The sequence below is a fragment of the Oncorhynchus nerka genome, linkage group LG10 (assembly GCF_034236695.1).
Source record: "Oncorhynchus nerka isolate Pitt River linkage group LG10, Oner_Uvic_2.0, whole genome shotgun sequence".
Taxonomy (NCBI): domain Eukaryota; kingdom Metazoa; phylum Chordata; class Actinopteri; order Salmoniformes; family Salmonidae; genus Oncorhynchus; species Oncorhynchus nerka.
Window position 1 is genome coordinate 103,038,481 of NC_088405.1, and position 22,256 is coordinate 103,060,736.

The 22,256-nt window shown below is 46.7% G+C and overlaps 1 protein-coding gene across 1 annotated transcript in view; it reads left to right on the forward strand.

Annotated features, from left to right (window-relative positions):
- The first annotated feature begins 5,369 nt into the window (after positions 1 to 5,369).
- Positions 5,370 to 22,256, forward strand: part of birc2 (baculoviral IAP repeat containing 2) — an 84,895-nt gene continuing 68,008 nt past the window's right edge. Inside the window, 3 exon segments of the mRNA XM_065024035.1 lie at positions 5,370 to 5,479; positions 7,916 to 8,030; positions 19,720 to 19,885. Of these exon segments, the coding sequence (XP_064880107.1) occupies positions 5,386 to 5,479; positions 7,916 to 8,030; positions 19,720 to 19,885 (375 nt within the window). The 5' untranslated portion in view covers positions 5,370 to 5,385.

Below are 22,256 nucleotides of genomic sequence, written 5' to 3' on the forward strand. Positions count from 1 at the left end.
ATGATTCAGACACTGCTAGGACATCCGGGTTGGCAGAGTGTGCTAATGCAATGAGTAAAACAAAGTTAGGGAGGAGGCTTCTAATGTTAACATGCATGAAACCAAGGCTTTTACGGTTACAGAAGTCAACAAATGAGAGCGCATGGGGAATAGGAGTGGAGCTAGGCACTGCAGGGCCTGGATTCACCTCTACATCACCTCTAAAGGCTATAAGAACTGGTCATCTAGTGCGTTTGGAACAGAGAATAAAAGGAACAGGTTTCTGGGCATGGAAAAAATCTATTCAAGGTATAATGTACAGACAAGGGTATGATAGGATGTGAATACAGTGGAGGTAAACCTGGCGTTGAGTGACGATGAGAGAGATATTGTCTCTAGAGGCATCATTTAAACCAGGTGAAGTCACTGCATGTGTGAGAGGTGAAATAAAAGTGCTAGCTAAGGCATATTGAGCAGGGCTGGAGTCTCTACAGTGAAATAGGACAATAATCACTAACCAAAACAGTTATGGACAAGGCATATTGACATTAGGGAGAGGCATACGTAGCCAAGTGATCATAGGGACCAGTGAGTAGCTTGGCGACCTGGAGACGCGGCAATTCAGACAGCTAGCAGACGGGCCTTAGGGGGGACGTTGCGACAGAAGAAGTCTGTTGTAGCCACCTCGGACGGTTATGTCGGCCGACCAGTTGTGTTGGATCGGCAGGGCTCCGTGTAGGCAGTAAAAGGGTCCAGGCCAATTGGCAAAATAGGTATTGTAGCCCAAGAAATTGGCTGATGGTCCTCTTCAGCAAGCAGTCCGATATGCTCTAGACAGCTAGCGGGCTAGTAGGCTAGCGGATAGGCCTTCAGGGGACTTCGCGACGGCGGAGCCTGTTGACATCCCTCGGGCGGGTTATGTCGGTAGACCAGTCGTGGTAGAATCGGCGGGGCAGCTAGCTAGCTGTGATGATCCAGCTGAAAAGGTTCAGAGCTTGCAGTAGGAAACCAGAGATGGAGAAAGAGCAGTCCGGTATGTTCTGGGTCGAAACGCGCTGTGCAGACTGGAAGGAGTTGATCAGGCTAAGGTCAGCTGATGACCGCTAGCCGTGGCTAACTGACTATTAGCTAGTAGCTAGTCAGCTGTCTAGCTTCTGTTGGCGGTTCCGGTTCTAAAGTATTAAAAATAGCAGATCCGTACTGCATTGGGTGAGGCGAGTTGCAGGAGAGTATGTTGAAATTGAGGTAAAAATTAAAAAAAATATATACAAAGGAAAAAGGAAGGGGGAAACAATATGTAAACATGGGACAAGATGAAGACAGACGTCTGAACTGCTACGCCATCTTGGAAGTCGGCTGTAATGGAAACAGAAAGTTTCGGTACAATTGTATAAAAACGCCCTTTATGCACAAATAGATGTGATGGTTACTGTATCGCTAACTAAATTTGGAGTTATGTGATGATCTGTTGTGTGGTCCTCCCAGTATGACTCAGGAAACGATACAGTTTATTAGGCAACAGGTGAAATAAATGATGAACTTCACAGGGTGGTGAATTATTCTGGTGACGTGATGATCGACATTTGACTGTTCTTGACAAATATAAATATTGTTCTTTAATCAATATTAATGTCATCATGTAGACTAACCTACCCGCACCTTATCTGTGAGCTGTTGGCTTGAGCGCACGTGTCCAGACCAGAGTAGACATATTTGCTATTTAGTTTGTGACAAAGCTATCAGGATTTAAGCAAAAGTACATTTGGTGTGCACTATGTAATCACTCCAAGCTTTTTAAAATATCCGCTTGAAGAACTGTCACCAATTGGAAACCTAGTTTATGATATCCATGTTGTTGAAGCTATACAGTATTTGTGTACATATAAAACAAGTTTATATTTTGGATTCTGATGAAGTATGATAGTTGAACTAAGCTCATGAGGCATCTATAAATTATGAATCAATGAGTATGTATCGTTCATGTAGAAGTCTAGAAATGGATGTAGAAACTGCAGATTGCCCCTTTTAATGTGACTTTTCTCTCCTACAGGTGTCATCAGTGTCCGTGAAGGAGGACAACCTTTTATTCCCCTCAGACAGACATCTTTATCTCCTTATACCTGGTTAATCTCTTCTGTCATGGAGACCTAAAGTCCCCCAGGAGGGATGTTCCAATCGGGGGGAGAGGGCTGACCCGCCATGCCCAGGGGGGGTGTGTGTGTGTGTGTGTGGGGGGGGTGTGAGCAGGTGAGCATGCGAGCATGCGTTTTTGTTCATATTCATCTTGTTTTACATTAACACCAAACCCCATATCTCAGCCCCATTACACACAGCCATGCGTTTAGAGTGGTGTCGGTTGGAGATGGGGAGAGATCAGGGTACAGGGAAGAAACCGTGAGACCAGGGGACAGAGATGTGTAAGGGAGACCAGGGGAGAGATGGTGAGACCAGGGAAGAAACCGTGAGACCAGGGGACAGAGATGTGTAAGGGAGACCAGGGGAGAGATGGTGAGACCAGGGGAGAGACTGTGAGACCAGGGGACAGAGACTGTGAGACCAGGGGACAGAGACTGTGAGACCAGGGGACAGAGACTGTGAGACCAGGGGACAGAGACTGTGAGACCAGGGGACAGAGACTGTGAGACCAGGGGACAGAGACTGTGAGACCAGGGGACAGAGACTGTGAGACCAGGGGACAGAGACTGTGAGACCAGGGGACAGAGACTGTGAGACCAGGGGACAGAGACTGTGAGACCAGGGGACAGAGACGGTGAGACCAGGGGACAGAGATGGTGAGACCAGGGGACAGAGATGGTGAGACCAGGGGAGAGACGTTGAGACCAGGGGACAGAGACGGTGAGACCAGGGGACAGAGACGGTGAGACCAGGGGACAGAGACGGTGAGACCAGGGGACAGAGATGGTGAGACCAGGGGACAGAGATGGTGAGACCAGGGGACAGACATGGTGAGACCAGGGGACAGAGATGGTGAGACCAGGGGACAGAGATGGTGAGACCAGGGGACAGAGATGGTGAGACCAGGGGACAGAGATGGTGAGACCAGGGGACAGAGATGGTGAGACCAGGGGAGAGACTGTGAGACCAGGGGACAGAGATGGTGAGACCAGGGGACAGAGATGGTGAGACCAGGGGACAGAGATGGTGAGACCAGGGGACAGAGACTGTGAGACCAGGGGAGAGACTGTGAGACCAGGGGACAGAGATGGTGAGACCAGGGGACAGAGATGGTGAGACCAGGGGAGAGACGGTGAGACCAGGGGACAGAGATGGTGAGACCAGGGGACAGAGATGGTGAGACCAGGGGACAGAGATGGTGAGACCAGGGGAGAGACGTTGAGACCAGGGGACAGAGACGGTGAGACCAGGGGACAGAGACGGTGAGACCAGGGGACAGAGACGGTGAGACCAGGGGACAGAGACGGTGAGACCAGGGGACAGAGATGGTGAGACCAGGGGACAGACATGGTGAGACCAGGGGACAGAGATGGTGAGACCAGGGGACAGAGATGGTGAGACCAGGGGACAGAGATGGTGAGACCAGGGGACAGAGATGGTGAGACCAGGGGAGAGACTGTGAGACCAGGGGACAGAGATGGTGAGACCAGGGGACAGAGATGGTGAGACCAGGGGACAGAGATGGTGAGACCAGGGGACAGAGACTGTGAGACCAGGGGAGAGACTGTGAGACCAGGGGACAGAGATGGTGAGACCAGGGGACAGAGATGGTGAGACCAGGGGAGAGACGGTGAGACCAGGGGACAGAGGTGTGTAATACGGAACCCAAAACCGGCTGCGAGCGTGCGCCATCGTGCATAAATGTATTTTGTCCCCCCACACCAAACGCGATCACGACACGCAGGTTAAAATATTAAAACAAACTCTGAACCAATTACATTTAATTTGGGGACAGGTCGAAAAGCATTAAACATGTATGGCAATTTAGCTAGCTAGCTTGAATTTGCTAGCTAATTTGTCCTATTTAGCTGGCTTGCTGTTGCTAGCTAATTTGTCCTGGGATATAAACACTGAGTTGTGCATTTCAGGTAAAATAAACAAGGTCCTCTACTCCGACAATTAATCTGAATCGTTTCTAGTAATCTCCTCCCAGGCTTTTTCATCCTTGAACTTATATGGTGATTGGCATCTAAACTTTCATAGTATTACCACGACGACCGGCAACAAAGTTCGTCTTTCAATCACCCACGTGGGTATAACCAATGAGGAGATGGCACTTGGGTACCTGCTTCTATAAACCAATGAGGAAATGGGAGAGGCAGGACTTGCAGTGCGATCTGCGTCAGAAATAGGAGTGACTTCTATTTTAGCCCGTGGCAACGCAGAGCAGTGTGGGTGCAATATTTGAAAAACATAGATTCCTACATTTATTTTGCAACGCTCGCGCACGCAATATGAGCGGTGTAGTCAGGGTATAAGGGAGACCAGGAGACGGTGAGACCAGGGGACAGAGGTGTGTAAGGGAGACCAGGAGACGGTGAGACCAGGGGACAGAGGTGTATAAGGGAGACCAGGAGACGGTGAGACCAGGGGACAGAGGTGTGTAAGGGAGACCAGGCGACGGGACAGACGGTGAAGACCAGGAGAGAGACGGTGACACCAGGGGTGAGACCAGGGGACAGGGAGGAAACGGGGCTTTAGTTCATGAGTGAGGCTCTAGCAGTCTGTGAAACCAGTCTACAGGGAAGAGGTGAATCGATGTGGAGTCCATCAGGAGGGGACAGAGTGGTGTGGCCTACTCTGGTGGTATCAGACAGACGGTACTTTGTAGCTCTGTTAGTAGAGCTTGGTGCTTGCAACAATAGTGGGTTCGATCCCCGGGTGCACCCGTATATAAAATGTATGCATGCATAACTTTAAGTTTCTTCGGATAAAAGCGTTTGCTAAATGGCATTTGTTCTTCTATCACAGACAGACAGCACCATCTAATCATGTTCTGTTTCTCTGTAGCTTTGTATTCTTAGCAGAAAAGCCTGCTGGGACACGTTAGGCAAATCACTTTTTTCAGCTCACTTGTTCCAGTGTGTGTGTGTGTGTGTGTGTGTGCGTGTGTGTGTGTGTGTGCGTGTGTGTGTGAGTGTGTGTGCGCGTGTGTGTGTGTGTTTATTCCCCCTGCCCTGGGTTACTCATCCCTCTCTCCCTGAGGAGAATGGTCCTTCCTTTTATCTAATTCTACAAACTCTAGAACTATATTAAGAATCCAGAACTTAATCTAAAAACTCAATCTAGAGGCTATATCTAGACTCTATAATCTGTATATCTAGAAGCTATAACCCATATATAGACTCTATAATCCATATATCTAGACTCTCTAACCCATATATATAGACTCTATAACCTGTATATCTAGCCTGTCTAACCGGTCTGTGAATGGACACCCTGGTTCAGCTCCAGAACAGCCCGTTCCTCATGGGTCTCTGCCGGAACGGAGCTCCAGTAGACCTGCAGTATGACAATTCTTCAGGTGCACAGACCTTAATGTACACATGGTACACACCTTACACACGCCATGTACATGTTATTCACATCCTGCAGTATGGCAACTATTCAGGTACACCTTAAGACAGGTGAAAGAAGGATTTTTAAGCCTTGAGAAAGTTGAGACATGGATATGTGCTCCATTCAGAAGGTGAACGGGCAAGACACAAGCTTTAATTGTCTTTGAACGTTGTATGGTAGTAGGTGCTGGGTTTTCACGCTCAACAGTTCTCCCGTGTGGAACGCTTTCAACACCTTGAAGACTCCATGCCCCGACAAATTGAGGCTGTTCTGAGGGCAAAAGAGGGTTGCAACTCAATATTATGAATTAATATTAGGAAGGGGTCCTTAATGTTTGGTATAGTCAGTGTATATACACACACACACACCTTACACCTGATACGCGTTATATACACACACTTTACACCTGATACATTATATACACACACACACACACACACCTTACACCTGATACACATTATATACACACACTTTACACCTGATACATTATATACACACACTTTACACCTGATACATTATATACACACACTTTACACCTGATGCATTATATACACACACACACACTTTACACCTGATACACATTATATACACACACACACACACTTTACACCTGATGCACATTATATACACACACTTTACACCTGATACACATACACACACACACACACACTTTACACCTGATACGCGTTATATACACACTCTTTACACCTGATGCATTATATACACACACACACACTTTACACCTGATACACATTATCTACACACACTTTACACCTGATGCATTATATACACACACACACACTTTACACCTGATACACATTATATACACACACTTTACACCTGATGCATTATATACACACACTTTACACCTGATACACACACACACACACACACACTTTACACCTGATACACATTATATACACACACACACACACACTTTACACCTGATACACATTATATACACACACTTTACACCTGATACACATTTTACAGTGCATTCGGAAAGTATCCCGATCCCTTGTCTATAAATTATTATTTTTTAAATTTATTTTATATTTTTCAAAGTAGCCACCCTTTGCCTTGACAACTTTTCACACTCTTGGCATTCTCTCAACCAGCTTCATGAGGTAGATGGAATGGATTTCAATTAACAAGTGTGTCATGTTGAAAGAACCTTTGTGGAATGTCATTCCTTCTTCAGCCAATCGGTTGTGTTGTGGCAAGGTAGGGGTGTTATACAGAAGATAGCCTCATTTGGTAAAATACAAAGTCCATATTATGGCAAGAACTGCTCAGATAAGCAAAGAAACAACAGTCCATCATTACTTTAAGACATGAAGATCAGTCAATATGCAAAATATCAAGAACTTTGAATGTTTCTTCAAGTGAAGTTCCAAAAACCATCAAGTGCTATGATGAAATTGGCTCTCATGAGGACCACCACAGGAACGGTGCAGAGGATAAGATCATTGGAGTTAACTCCACCTCAGGCCTTCATGGTCGAAATGCTGCAAAGAAACCACTACTGAAGGACACAAATAATAAGAAGAAACTTGATTGGTTCCAACCGCCGTGTCTTTTGTGAGACCCAGAGTAGGTGAACGGATGATCTCCGCATGTGTGGTTCTCACTGTGAAGCATGGAGGAGGAGGTGTGATGGTGTGGGGTTGCTTTGCTGGTGACACTGTCTGTGATTTATTTTAGAATTCAATGCACACTTAACCAGCATGGCTACCACAGCATTCTGCAGCAATACACCATCCCATCTGGTTTGGACTTAGTGGGACTATCATTTGTTTTTCAACAGGGCAATGACCCAACACACCTCCAGGCTTTGTAAGGCCTATTTGATCAAGAAGGAGAGTGATGGAGTGTTGCATCAGATGACCTGGCCGCCACAATCCCCCAACCTCATCCCAATTGAGATGGTTTGGGATGAGTCGGCCCGCAGAGTGAAGGAAAAGCATCCAACAAGTGTTCAGCATATGTGGGAACTCCTTCAAGACTGTTGGAAAAGTATTCCAGGTGAAGCTGGTTGACAATGTCAAGAGTGGGCAAACCTGTTATCAAGGCAAAGGGTGGTTACTTTGAAGAATCTAAAATCTATTTTGATTTGTTTAACACTTTTTTTTGGTTACTACATGATTCCATATGTGTTATTTCATAGTTTTGATGTCTTCACTATTATTCTACAATGTAGAAAATAGTAAAATAAAGAAAAACCCTGGAATGAGTAGGTTTCCAAACTGTTGACTGATACAAACACTTTACTACCTCAAAGTAGTGTACACATTTAAAGCATTTTGCTCTCAAAGTATTGTTAGAAAAAATAAAAATAAAAATAAAAATGATTTGAAAGTGCAATAGTGATAATGTTGTTATTAATGTTTTTTCCCCTCAGAACTGTTCCGTATCTCCACCTTCGCCCGGTTTCCGTCATTGGGGGTAACGGAGCGCAGTCTGGCGAGGGCAGGGTGGTTCTATACTGGTGTTGGAGACCGGGTGCAGTGTTTCAGGTGGGTGATGGTTCTATACTGGGGTTGGAGACAGGGTGCAGTTCTATACTGGTGTTGGAGACAGGGTGCAGTGTTTCAGGTAGGTGATGGTTCTATACTGGGGTTGGAGACAGGGTGCGGTTCTATACTGGTGTTGGAGACAGGGTGCAGTGTTTCAGGTAGGTGATGGTTCTATACTGGTGTTGGAGACAGGGTGCAGTGTTTCAGGTGGGTGATGGTTCTATACTGGGGTTGGAGACAGGGTGCAGTGTTTCAGGGGGGCAGGATGGTTCTATACTGGGGTTGGAGACAGGGTGCAGTTCTATACTGGGGTTGGAGACAGGGTGCAGTGTTTCAGGTAGGTGATGGTTCTATACTGGGGTTGGAGACAGGGTGCAGTGTTTCAGGGGGGCAGGATGGTTCTATACTGGGGTTGGAGACAGGGTGCAGTTCTATACTGGTGTTGGAGACAGGGTGCAGTGTTTCAGGTAGGTGATGGTTCTATACTGGTGTTGGAGACAGGGTGCAGTGTTTCAGGTAGGTGATGGTTCTATACTGGTGTTGGAGACAGGGTGCAGTGTTTCAGGTGGGTGATGGTTCTATACTGGGGTTGGAGACAGGGTGCAGTGTTTCACATCAAATTGTATTTGTCACATGCACTGAATACAACAGGTGTAGACCTCACAGTGAAATGCTTACTTACAAGACCTTAACTTCTTGCGTCGAGCCAACCCGGATCCGGGATCATGACTACAGCCTCAAGACCATTACCATAACGCAACGTTAACTATTCATGAAAATCGCAAATGAAATGAAATCAATATGCTAGCTCTCAAGCTTAGCCTTTTGTTAACAACACTGTCATCTCAGATGAAAAAAAAAATGCTTCTCAACCATAGCAAGCTAGCATTTAGCGTTAGCATTAGCATTTAGCATTAGCATTTAGCATTAGCATTAGCAGGCAACATTTTCACAAAAACCAGCAAAAACATTCAATAAATCATTTACCTTTGAAGAACTTCAGATGTTTTCAATGAGGAGACTCTCAGTTAGATAGCAAATGTTCAGTTTTCCTGAAAGATTATTTGTGCAGGAGAAATCGGTCCGTTTTCTGCGTCATGTTTGGCTACCAAAAAAAAACGAAAATTCATTCATCCAAACGCCAAACTTTCTTCCACATTAACTCCATAATATCGGCTGAAACATGGTAAACGTTGTTTAGAATCAATCCTCAAGGTGTTTTTCACATATCTCTTCATGATATATCATTCCTGGAAGTCTCCTCTCTGTCTCAATCACATGGATGAATGCGAGCAGCTTGGAGATTACGCAACAATTTCAACACAGGACACCGGGCGGACCCCTGGTAAATGTAGTCTCTTATGGCCAATCTTCCAATGATATGCCTACAAATACGTCACAATGCTGCAGACAACTTGGAGAAACGATAGAAAGGGCAGGCTAATTCGTGGCGCTTTCACAGCCATATAAGGAGACAATGAAAAACAGAGCGTCAAAAATCCTGCTCATTTCCTGTTTGAAGTTTCATCTTGGTTTCGCCTGTTGCATCAGTTCTGGGGCACTCACAGATAATATCTTTGCAGTTTTGGAAACGTCAGTGTTTTCTTTCCAAAGCTGCCAATTATATGCATAGTCGAGCATCTTTTCGTGACAAAATATTGCGCTTAAAACGGGCACGTTTTTTTAATCCAATAATGACATAGCGCCCCCATAGGTTGAAGAGGTTAACCAACAATGTAGTTTTAAGAACAATTTAAACAAATGGAAAATTACATGTTTAAAAAAAATTAAAAGGTAGGTTCTATACTGGTGTTGAAATAGGTTAAATTAAAAACTTAGCTAGCTTAGATAATTAGCTGGCATTGATTTGATTTTGCAGAGACATGTTTATTTGGAGCATCTGATGACATAATGCTAATATTGTGATGAACATTTCTCTGGTCCCTACTGTTGCAGTCATGACGTAAGTGGCGCTATGCTGTCAAATCCTCCCACGTACTTCAACCAGCTGTTTTTAGCAACTGGTAGTTTTTAATTTGGTTGGCATGTTGGCAGGTTTGGTCTAACTACACTGAATGTTGTTAATTTGGTTGGCATGTTGGCAGGTTTGGTCTAACTACACTGAATGTTGTTAATTTGGTTGGCATGTTGGCAGGTTTGGTCTAACTATGAAGTCATCTGAGCGCGACGTCTGTTTCTTGTTGACCGCTGAACGAGAGACCGCGGTGTATTATTTCATAAAGCTGACAGTGTTTTTATATACTTTTTTGTTGGATCCTGCGTCTCTGTTGGGCTTAGTTGCTGTGAGCGCTGCTGTCTGTCCCGGGATCCTGCAGCTCTGTTGGGCTTAGTTGCTGTGAGTGCTGCTGTCTGTCCCAGGATCCTGCCAAATTCTGCATATGGAAGCCCAGCTAGCCTATTTGGCTCGGCGGTCTAAAATGCAGGTTGCTGTCGAACGTTTCCAGCACTGCAGGAGCTGTTTGCTTTGTTCCAGGACAATGTGGACCGCGCTGACTTTCAATGTAGCAACTGCTTGCTTGTGGAGGACTACAGGGTGGTGAAGTGGCTACTCTTACTAAGCATGTAGCAAACCTACACTAGCTACTGGGGAGTCCACGCCCGCCTACTTTTTCTTCCACCCCAGTAGCCGGATTCCACTCTGGTCTGGAAGTGTCGCCAGCGTCAAATCATCAAATCAATCAAATCAAATTTTATTTGTCACATACACATGGTTAGCAGATGTTAATGCGAGTGTAGCGAAATGCTTGTGCTTCTAGTTCCGACAATGCAGTGATAACCAACAAGTAATCTAACTAACAATTCTAAAACTACTGTCTTATACACAGTGTAAGGGGATAAAGAATATGTACATAAGGATATATGAGTGAGTGATGGTACAGAGCAGCATACAGTAGATGGTATCGAGTACAGTATATACATATGAGATGAGTATGTAGACAAAGTAAACAAAGTGGCATAGTTAAAGTGGCTAGTGATACATGTATTACATAAGGATGCAGTCGATGATGTAGAGTACAGTATATACGTATGCATATGAGATGAATAATGTAGGGTAAGTAACATTATATAAGGTAGCATTGTTTAAAGTGGCTAGTGATATATTTACATCATTTCCCATCAATTCCCATTATTAAAGTGGCTGGAGTTGGGTCAGTGTCAATGACAGTGTGTTGGCAGCAGCCACTCAATGGTGGCTGTTTAACAGTCTGATAGCCTTGAGATAGAAGCTGTTTTTCAGTCTCTCAGTCCCAGCTTTGATGCACCTGTACTGACCTCGCCTTCTGGATGATAGCGGGGTGAACAGGCAGTGGTTCGGGTGGTTGATGTCCTTGATGATCTTTATGGCCTTCCTGTAACATCGGGTGGTGTAGGTGTCCTGGAGGGCAGGTAGTTTGCCCCGGTGATGCGTTGTGCAGACCTCACTACCCTCTGGAGAGCCTTACGGTTGAGGGCGGAGCAGTTGCCGTACCAGGCGGTGATACAGCCCGCCAGGATGCTCTCGATTGTGCATCTGTAGAAGTTTGTGAGTGCTTTTGGTGACAAGCCGAATTTCTTCAGCCTCCTGAGGTTGAAGAGGCGCTGCTGCGCCTTCTTCACGACGCTGTCAGTGTGAGTGGACCAATTCAGTTTGTCTGTGATGTGTATGCCGAGGAACTTAAAACTTGCTACCCTCTCCACTACTGTTCCATCGATGTGGATAGGGGGGTGTTCCCTCTGCTGTTTCCTGAAGTCCACAATCATCTCCTTAGTTTTGTTGACGTTGAGTGTGAGGTTATTTTCCTGACACCACACTCCGAGGGCCCTCACCTCCTCCATGTAGGCCGTCTCGTCGTTGTTGGTAATCAAGCCTACCACTTTAGTGTCGTCTGCAAACTTGATGATTGAGTTGGAGGCGTGCATGGCCACGCAGTCGTGGTTGAACAGGGAGTACAGGAGAGGGCTCAGAACGCACCCTTGTGGGGCCCCAGTGTTGAGGATCAGCGGGGTGGAGATGTTGTTACCTACCCTCACCACCTGGGGGCGGCCCGTCAGGAAGTCCAGTACCCAGTTGCACAGGGCGGGGTCGAGACCCAGGGTCTCGAGCTTGATGACGAGTTTGGAGGCTACTATGGTGTTAAATGCTGAGCTGTAGTCAATGAACCGCATTCTCACATAGGTATTCCTCTTGTCCAGATGGGTTAGGGCAGTGTGGTTGCGATTGCGTCGTCTGTGGACCTATTTGGGCGGTAAGAAAATTGGAGTGGGTCTAGGGTGTCAGGTAGGGTGGAGGTGATATGGTCCTTGACTAGTCTCTCAAAGCACTTCATGATGACGGAAGTGAGTGCTATGGGGCGGTCGTCGTTTAGCTCAGTTACCTTTGCTTTCTTGGGAACAGGGACAATGGTGGCCCTCTTGAAGCATGTGGGAACAGCAGCATGGGATAAGGATTGATTGAATATGTCCATAAACACACCAGCCAGCTGGTCTGCGCATGCTCTCAGGACGTGGCTGGGGATGCCGTCTGGGCCTGCAGCCTTGCGAGGGTTAACACGTTTAAATGTTTTACTCACGTCGGCTGCAGTGAAGGAGAGTCCGCAGGTTTTGGTTGCGGGCCGTGTCAGTGGCACTGTATTGTCCTCAAAGCGGACAAAAAAGTTATTTAGTCTGTCTGGGAGCAAGACATCCTGGTCTGTGACGGGGCTGGTTTTCTTTTTGTAATCCGTGATTGACTGTAGACCCTGCCACATACCTCTTGTTTCTGAGCCATTGAATTGCGACTCTACTTTGTCTCTATACTGACGCTTAGCTTGTTTGATTGTCTTGCGGAGGGAATAGCTACACTGTTTGTATTCGGTCATGTTTCCGGTAACCTTGCCCTGGTTAAAAGCAGTGGTTCGCGCTTTCGGTTTCACTTGAATGCTGCCATCAATCCACGGTTTCTGGTTTGGGAATGTTTTAATCGTTGCTATGGGAATGACACCATCAATGCACTTTCTGATGAACTCGCTCACCAAATCAGTGTATTCGTCAATGTTGTTGTTGGAAGCAATGCGGAACATTTCCCAATCCACCTGATCTAAGCAGTCTTGAAGCGTGGAATCAGATTGGTCGGACCAGTGTTGAACAGACCTGAGCGTGGGAGCTTCTTGTTTTAGTTTCTGTCTGTAGGCAGGGAGCAACAAAATGGAGTCGTGGTCAGCTTTTCTGAAAGGAGGGCGGGGGAGGGCCTTATATGCGTCGTGGAAGTTAGAATAGCAATGATCCAGGGTTTTACCAGCCCTGGTTGCGCAATCGATATGCTGATACAATTTAGGGAGTGTTGTTTTCAGATTAGCCTTGTTAAAATCCCCAGCTACAATGAATGCAGCCTTAGGATATGTGGTTTCCAGTTTGCAAAGAGTCAAATAAAGTTCGTTCAGGGCCATCGACGTGTCTGCTTGGGGGGGAATATATACGGCTGTGATTATAATCGAAGAGAATTCCCTTGGTAGATAATGCAGTCGACATTTGATTGTGAGGAATTCTAAGTCAGGTGAACAGAAGGACTTGAGTTCCTGTATGTTGTTATGATCACACCACGTCTCGTTAATCATAAGGCATACTCCCCCGCCCCTCTTCTTACCAGAAAGATGGTTGTTTCTGTCGGCGCGATGCGTGAAGAAACCAGCTGGCTGCACCGACCTCCGTTAGCGTCTCTCGAGTGAGCCATGTTTCCGTGAAGCAAAGAACGTTAGTCTCTGATGTCCCTCTGGAATGCTACCCTTGCTCGGATTTCATCAACCTTGTTGTCAAGAGACTGGACATTGGCGAGTAGTATGCTAGGGAGTGGTGCGCGATGTGCCCATCTCCGGAGCCTGACCAGAAGAGTGCTTTGTTTGCCTCTTGGTGTGTAATGAGGAGCAAACAAACTCTGCACTTGACACATTTATGAAATTGCTTATTCCAGTTACTAATAAGCATGGACCCATTAATGGGGATCCATAATAAACCCCAGAAAGAGTAGCTGCTGCCTTGGCAGGAACAAATGGGGATCCATAATAAACCCCAGGAAGAGTAGCTGCTGCTTCGACAGGAACTAATGGGGATCCATAATAAATACAAATATATCAGCAAACCCAACGACGCCGTACACGCTGTCTGCTGAAACCGGGTTCATCTGTGAAGAGCACACTTCTCCAGCGTGCTAGTGGCCACCAATTGTGAGCATTTGCCCACTGAATTCGGTTACGACGTCGAAGGACAGCGAGCATGCATATGAGCTTCCCTGAGACAGTTTCTGACAGTTTGTGCAGAAATTCTTTGATTGTGCCAACCCACAGTTTCATCAGCTGTCTGGGTAGCTGGTCTCAGACCAACCCACAGTTTCATCAGCTGTCTGGGTAGCTGGTCTCAGACCAACCCACAGTTTCATCAGCTGTCTGGGTGGGCTGGTCTCAGACAAACCCACAGTTTCATCAGCAGTCTGGGTGGCTGGTCTCAGACAAACCCACAGTTTCATCAGCTGTCTGGGTAGCTGGTCTCAGACCAACCCACAGTTTCATCAGCTGTCTGGGTAGCTGGTCTCAGACCAACCCACAGTTTCATCAGCTGTCTGGGTGGGCTGGTCTCAGACAAACCCACAGTTTCATCAGCAGTCTGGGTGGCTGGTCTCAGACCAACCCACAGTTTCATCAGCTGTCTGGGTGGCTGGTCTCAGACAAACCCACAGTTTCATCAGCTGTCTGGGTGGCTGGTCTCAGACAAACCCACAGTTTCATCAGCTGTCTGGGTGGCTGGTCTCAGACCAACCCACAGTTTAATCAGCTGTCCGGGTGGCTGGTCTCAGACCAACCCACAGTTTCATCAGCTGTCTGGGTGGCTGGTCTCAGACCAACCCACAGTTTCATCAGCTGTCCGGGTGGCTGGTCTCAGACCAACCCACAGTTTCATCAGCTGTCTGGGTGGCTGGTCTCAGACCAACCCACAGTTTCATCAGCTGTCCGGTGGGCTGGTCTCAGACCAACCCACAGTTTCATCAGCTGTCCGGTGGGCTGGTCTCAGACCAACCCACAGTTTCATCAGCTGTCCGGGTGGCTGGTCTCAGACAAACCCACAGTTTCATCAGCTGTCTGGGTGGCTGGTCTCAGACCAACCCACAGTTTCATCAGCTGTCTGGGTAGCTGGTCTCAGACAAACCCACAGTTTCATCAGCTGTCTGGGTGGCTGGTCTCAGACAAACCCACAGTTTAATCAGCTGTCTGGGTGGCTGGTCTCAGACCAACCCACAGTTTCATCAGCTGTCCGGGTGGCTGGTATCAGACAAACCCACAGTTTCATCAGCAGTCTGGGTGGCTGGTCTCAGACAAACCCACAGTTTCATCAGCAGTCTGGGTGGCTGGTCTCAGACAAACCCACAGTTTCATCAGCTGTCCGGTGGGCTGGTCTCAGACAAACCCACAGTTTCATCAGCTGTCCGGTGGGCTGGTCTCAGACCAACCCACAGTTTCATCAGCTGTCCGGTGGGCTGGTCTCAGACCAACCCACAGTTTCATCAGCTGTCCGGGTGGCTTGTCTCAGACCAACCCACAGTTTCATCAGCTGTCTGGGTAGCTGGTCTCAGACCAACCCACAGTTTCATCAGCTGTCTGGGTGGCTGGTCTCAGACAAACCCACAGTTTCATCAGCTGTCTGGGTAGCTGGTCTCAGACAAACCCACAGTTTCATCAGCAGTCTGGGTGGCTGGTCTCAGACAAACCCACAGTTTCATCAGCAGTCTGGGTGGCTGGTCTCAGACAAACCCATCAGCAGTCTGGGTAGCTGGTTCATCCCAGCTGTCTGGGTGGCTGGTCTCAGACAAACCCACAGTTTCATCAGCTGTCTGGGTGGCTGGTCTCAGACCAACCCACAGTTTAATCAGCTGTCCGGGTGGCTGGTCTCAGACAAACCCACAGTTTCATCAGCTGTCCGGGTGGCTGGTCTCAGACAAACCCACAGTTTCATCAGCTGTCCGGGTAGCTGGTCTCAGACAAACCCACAGTTTCATCAACAGTCTGGGTGGCTGGTCTCAGACAAACCCACAGTTTCATCAGCTGTCTGGGTGGCTGGTCTCAGACCAACCCACAGTTTCATCAGCTGTCTGGGTGGCTGGTCTCAGACCAACCCACAGTTTCATCAGCTGTCTGGGTGGCTGGTCTCAGACAAACCCACAGTTTCATCAGCTGTCTGGGTAGCTGGTCTCAGACAAACCCACAGTTTCATCAGCTGTCTGGGTGGCTGGTCTCAGACAAACCCACAGTTTCATCAGCTGTCTGGGTAGCTGGTCTCAGACAAACCCACAGTTTCATCAGCTGTCTGGGTGGCTGGTCTCTGATGATCCCGCAGGTGAAGAAGCCGGATGTTTAGGTCCTGGGTTGGCATGGTTACACATGTTCTGCGGTTTTGAGGCCGGTTGGACGTACTGCCAAATTCTCTAAAATGACGTTGGAGGCGGCTTATGGTAGAGAAATTAACATAAGATTATCTTGCAACAGCTCTGGTGGACATTCCTGCAATAAGCACACCAACTGCACGCTCTCTCAAAACTTGAGACATCTGTGGCATTGTGTTGTGTGACAAAAGTGCACATTTTAGTGGCATTTTGTCCCCCAGCACAAGGTGCGCCTGTGTAATGATTGTCAATCAATCAAACCCCAAACAGCAAGCAATTAGGATGTAGAGGCATTGTGGCTAGGAAAAACTCCATAGAAAGGCAGGAACCTAGGAAGAAACCTAGAGAGGAACCAGGCTCTGAGTGCTGGCCAGTCCTCTTAAGGTTAGTACCTTTTTAGGAGTAAATGTCATTTGGCTTTTCATAGCCAAGCATTCATAGGTTGAGACAGCAGGTGCGGTAGAGGGAGAGAGACACAAACAGCAGGTCTGGGACAGGTAGCACCTGCTATGAACAGGTCAGGGTTCCATAGCCGCAGGCAGAACAGTTGAAACTGGAGCAGCAGCACGGCCCGGTGGACTAGGGACCGCAAGGAGTCATTAGGGCAGGGAGTCATTAGGGCAGGTTTTCCTGAGGCATGGTCCTAGGGCTCAGGTCCTCCGAGAGGGAGCATACTTCAAATAAGACAGGAGAATTACACCAGATAATACAGACTGACCCCAGCCCCCCGACACATACTATTGCAACATCATGCTGTTTAATCAGATTCTTCATATGTCCTGTCATGTCAGGTGGATGGATAATCTTGGTAAAGGAGAAATGCTCATTAACAGGGATGGAAACAAATTTGCGTCCAAAATTTGAGAAATAATATTTTTCATTGTCTGGAAAATTTCTGGGCTCTTTTATTTCTGCTCATGAAACATGGACCAACACTTTACATTTGATATCTTTTTTATTTAGCTAGCTTGTAGCATAGTGTTTGATATGCAATGCGATCTCCTCCTAATGAACAGTGTCGAGTGTCCTGACGAGAAGGCAACCTTTTCTAGCTATGCCAGTAAAATCGGGCATCATCAGCTCATTGTTATGGATGTATCCAAATGAATGTCAATAGAAAACTGCTTAAACAATCGGAAATGCAGCTACTTTGCTGTTAGTCTGACTGCAGAAGTCGTGACTGTGGAACATATAGAACAACTGGGTCGCGTCCATAAATATAGACCTAACCCTAATAACTGGGTCCATAAATATAGACCTAACCCCAACGACTGGGTCCATAAATATAGACCTGACCCCAACGACTGGGTCCATAAATATAGACCTGACCCCAACGACTGGGTCCATAAATATAGACCTGACCCCAACGACTGGGTCCATAAATATAGACCTGACCCTAACGACTGGGTCCATAAATATAGACCTGACCCTAACGACTGGGTCCATAAATATAGACCTGACCCTAACGACTGGGTCCATAAATATAGACCTGACCCCAACGACTGGGTCCATAAATATAGACCTGACCCCAACGACTGGGTCCATAAATATAGACCTGACCCCAACGACTGGGTCCATAAATATAGACCTGACCCCAACGACTGGGTCCATAAATATAGACCTGACCCCAACGACTGGGTCCATAAATATAGACCTGACCCCAACGACTGGGTCCATAAATATAGACCTGACCCCAACGACTGGGTCCATAAATATAGACCTGACCCCAACGACTGGGTCCATAAATATAGACCTGACCCCAACGACTGGGTCCATAAATATAGACCTGACCCCAACGACTGGGTCCATAAATATAGACCTGACCCCAACGACTGGGTCCATAAATATAGACCTGACCCCAACGACTGGGTCCATAAATATAGACCTGACCCCAACGACTGGGTCCATAAATATAGACCTGACCCCAACGACTGGGTCCATAAATATAGACCTGACCCCAACGACTGGGTCCATAAATATAGACCTGATCCCAAACGACTGGGTCCATAAATATAGACCTGACCCCAACGACTGGGTCCATAAATATAGACCTGACCCCAACGACTGGGTCCATAAATATAGACCTGACCCCAACGACTGGGTCCATAAATATAGACCTGACCCCAACGACTGGGTCCATAAATATAGACCTGACCCCAACGACTGGGTCCATAAATATAGACCTGACCCCAACGACTGGGTCCATAAATATAGACCTGACCCCAACGACTGGGTCCATAAATATAGACCTGACCCCAACGACTGGGTCCATAAATATAGACCTGACCCCAACGACTGGGTCCATAAATATAGACCTGACCCCAACGACTGGGTCCATAAATATAGACCTGACCCCAACGACTGGGTCCATAAATATAGACCTGACCCCAACGACTGGGTCCATAAATATAGACCTGACCCCAACGACTGGGTCCATAAATATAGACCTGACCCCAACGACTGGGTCCATAAATATAGACCTGACCCCAACGACTGGGTCCATAAATATAGACCTGACCCCAACGACTGGGTCCATAAATATAGACCTGACCCCAACGACTGGGTCCATAAATATAGACCTGACCCCAACGACTGGGTCCATAAATATAGACCTGACCCCAACGACTGGGTCCATAAATATAGACCTGACCCCAACGACTGGGTCCATAAATATAGACCTGACCCCAACGACTGGGTCCATAAATATAGACCTGACCCCAACGACTGGGTCCATAAATATAGACCTGACCCCAATAAATATAGACTGGGTCCATAAATATAGACCTGACCCCAACGACTGGGTCCATAAATATAGACCTGACCCCAACGACTGGGTCCATAAATATAGACCTGACCCCAACGACTGGGTCCATAAATATAGACCTGACCCCAACGACTGGGTCCATAAATATAGACCTGACCCCAACGACTGGGTCCATAAATATAGACCTGACCCCAACGACTGGGTCCATAAATATAGACCTGACCCCAACGACTGGGTCCATAAATATAGACCTGACCCCAACGACTGGGTCCATAAATATAGACCTGACCCCAACGACTGGGTCCATAAATATAGACCTGACCCCAACGACTGGGTCCATAAATATAGACCTGACCCCAACGACTGGGTCCATAAATATAGACCTGACCCCAACGACTGGGTCCATAAATATAGACCTGACCCTAATGTAAAAATGAACTCTGCAACAGGACAAGGCGGAGTCGTCCGTTATTTCCAAGGTAATGAACGTGGACTTAATGGATGTGTTCCTGCTCCAGGTGTAACGTGACGGCGGAGGGCTGGCAGACAGGGGACTGTCCAACAGAGAGACACAGACAGCTGTCCTCCTCCTGCTCCTTCATCCAGACCCTCCCCTCCACAGCCAACCTCCTCTCCTCCTCACACTCGGCCTTCTCTCCTCTACGCAGCGCCCCTGTCATACCGGTGAGATACTACTTCACTTATTATACCACAGTTGGGATGATGATGAAAAACTGCTGATGATGATGATGATGGTGGTGTCATGACGTTGGGACAGTGGTAATGGTTGTGGTGAGAGTGATATTTCTTTGTATGATTTTTACAGATTTGTTTCAAGTACAAGAAAATACACTGCGATAGGAAAAATAATTAATGAGAGAAAGACATAAAACATACACATTCAAGAACAAACAAAAACTAAAATGGACATCTCAAGGACTTTGACCCTCAACACAACCTGGCCCGCTTACTTCATAGGATCAGTATTACAGTCCCGGAAACACATAGTGTCACACAACCCTGTCATCTCAAACCTTTAATCATCATGGTGATGATGATCAAATCAAATCAAAATCAAATGTATTTATATAGCCCTTCGTACATCAGCTGATATCTCAAAGTGCTGTACAGAAACCCAGCCTAAAACCCCAAACAGCAAGCAATGCAGGTGTAGAAGCACGGTGGCTAGGAAAAACCCTAACAATGACCCTAACAAAACCCTCAATGATATTGATACTGTTGATGGTATTGATGATGATGATCATTGGGATTTGTATTTATCAAAGGAGAAGTTTTGCCTTGGCAGCAGCTAATGGGGAACCTTAAAGGAGAAGTTTTGCCTTGTCAGCAGCTAATGGGGAACCTTAAAGGAGAAGTTTTGCCTTGGCAGCAGCTAATGGGGAACCTTAAAGGAGAAGTTTTGCCTTGGCAACCTTAAAGGAGAAGTTTTGCCTTGGCAGCAGCTAATGGGGAACCTTAAAGGAGAAGTTTTGCCTTGGCAGCAGCTAATGGGGAACCTTAAAGGAGAAGTTTTGCCTTGTCAGCAGCTAATGGGGAACCTTAAAGGAGAAGTTTTGCCTTGTCAGCAGCTAATGGGGAACCTTAAAGGAGAAGTTTTGCTAGCAGCTAATGGGAACCTTAAAGGAGAAGTTTTGCCTTGTCAGCAGCAGCTAATGGGGAACCTTAAAGGAGAAGTTTTGCCTTGTCAGCAGCTAATGGGGAACCTTAAAGGAGAAGTTTTGCCTTGGCAGCAGCTAATGGGGAACCCTTGTCAGCAGCTAATGGGGAACCTTAAAAGGAGAAGTTTTGCCTTGGCAGCAGCTAATGGGGAACCTTAAAGGAGAGTTTTGCCTTGGCAGCAGCTAATGGGGAACCTTAAAGGAGAAGTTTTGCCTTGGCAGCAGCTAATGGGGAACCTTAAAGGAAGGGGAAGTTTTGCCAGCTAATGGGGAACAGCAGTTTTGGAGAAGTTTTGCCTTGGCAGCAGCTAATGGGGAACCTTAAAGGAGAAGTTTTGCCTTGGCAGCAGCTAATGGGGAACCTTAAAGGAGAAGTTTTGCCTTGGCAGCAGCTAATGGGGAACCTTAAAGGAGAAGTTTTGCCTTGGCAGCAGCTAATGGGGAACCTTAAAGGAGAAGTTTTGCCTTGGCAGCAGCTAATGGGGAACCTTAAAGGAGAAGTTTTGCCTTGGCAGCAGCTAATGGGGAACCTTAAAGGAGAAGTTTTGCCTTGGCAGCAGCTAATGGGGAACCTTAAGCTAATGGGGAACCTTAAAGGAGAAGTTTTGCCTTGGCAGCAGCTAATGGGGAACCTTAAAGGAGAAGTTTTGCCTTGGCAGCAGCTAATGGGGAACCTTAAAGGATAAGTTTTGCCTTGGCAGCAGCTAATGGGGAACCTTAAAGGAGAAGTTTTCTATTTTACAACCAAATGTTTGTGGAATGTTTTAGAAGGGTCCAGACACTTGGAAAAATACATTTCCAAGTTTACAAGACATTTTGCAGAAGAATGTAAGGCTATCTGTCCACCAATTGAAGCTCAACAGAAATTGGGTGATGCAACCGTTACAACGACCAAAAGCACAAAAGTAAATCAACAACAGAATGGCTTCAACAGTAGAAAATACTCCTTCTGGAGTGGCCCAGTCAGTCCTGACCTCAACCCAATTGAGATGCTGTGGCATGACATCAAGAGAGCGGTTCACACCAGACATCCCAAGAATATTGCTGAACTGAAACAGTTTTGTAAAGAGGAATGGTCCAAAATCCCTCCTGACCGTTGTGCAGGTCTGATCCGCAACTACAGAAAACATTTGTTTGAGATAATTGCTGCCAAAGGAGGGTCAACCAGTTATTAAATCCAAGGGTTCACATACTTTTCTTTCCACTGTAGCACAACATGCAACAATTTCAAAGATTTTACTGTTACAGTTCATGTAAGGAAATCATATATTTTTGGGGGGAAGCATCTGATGACCTGACATGGTGAGTGATGAACATTTCTCTGGTCTGTAGTCATGAAATGGCGCTATGCTGTCAAATCCTTCCACATGTACTTT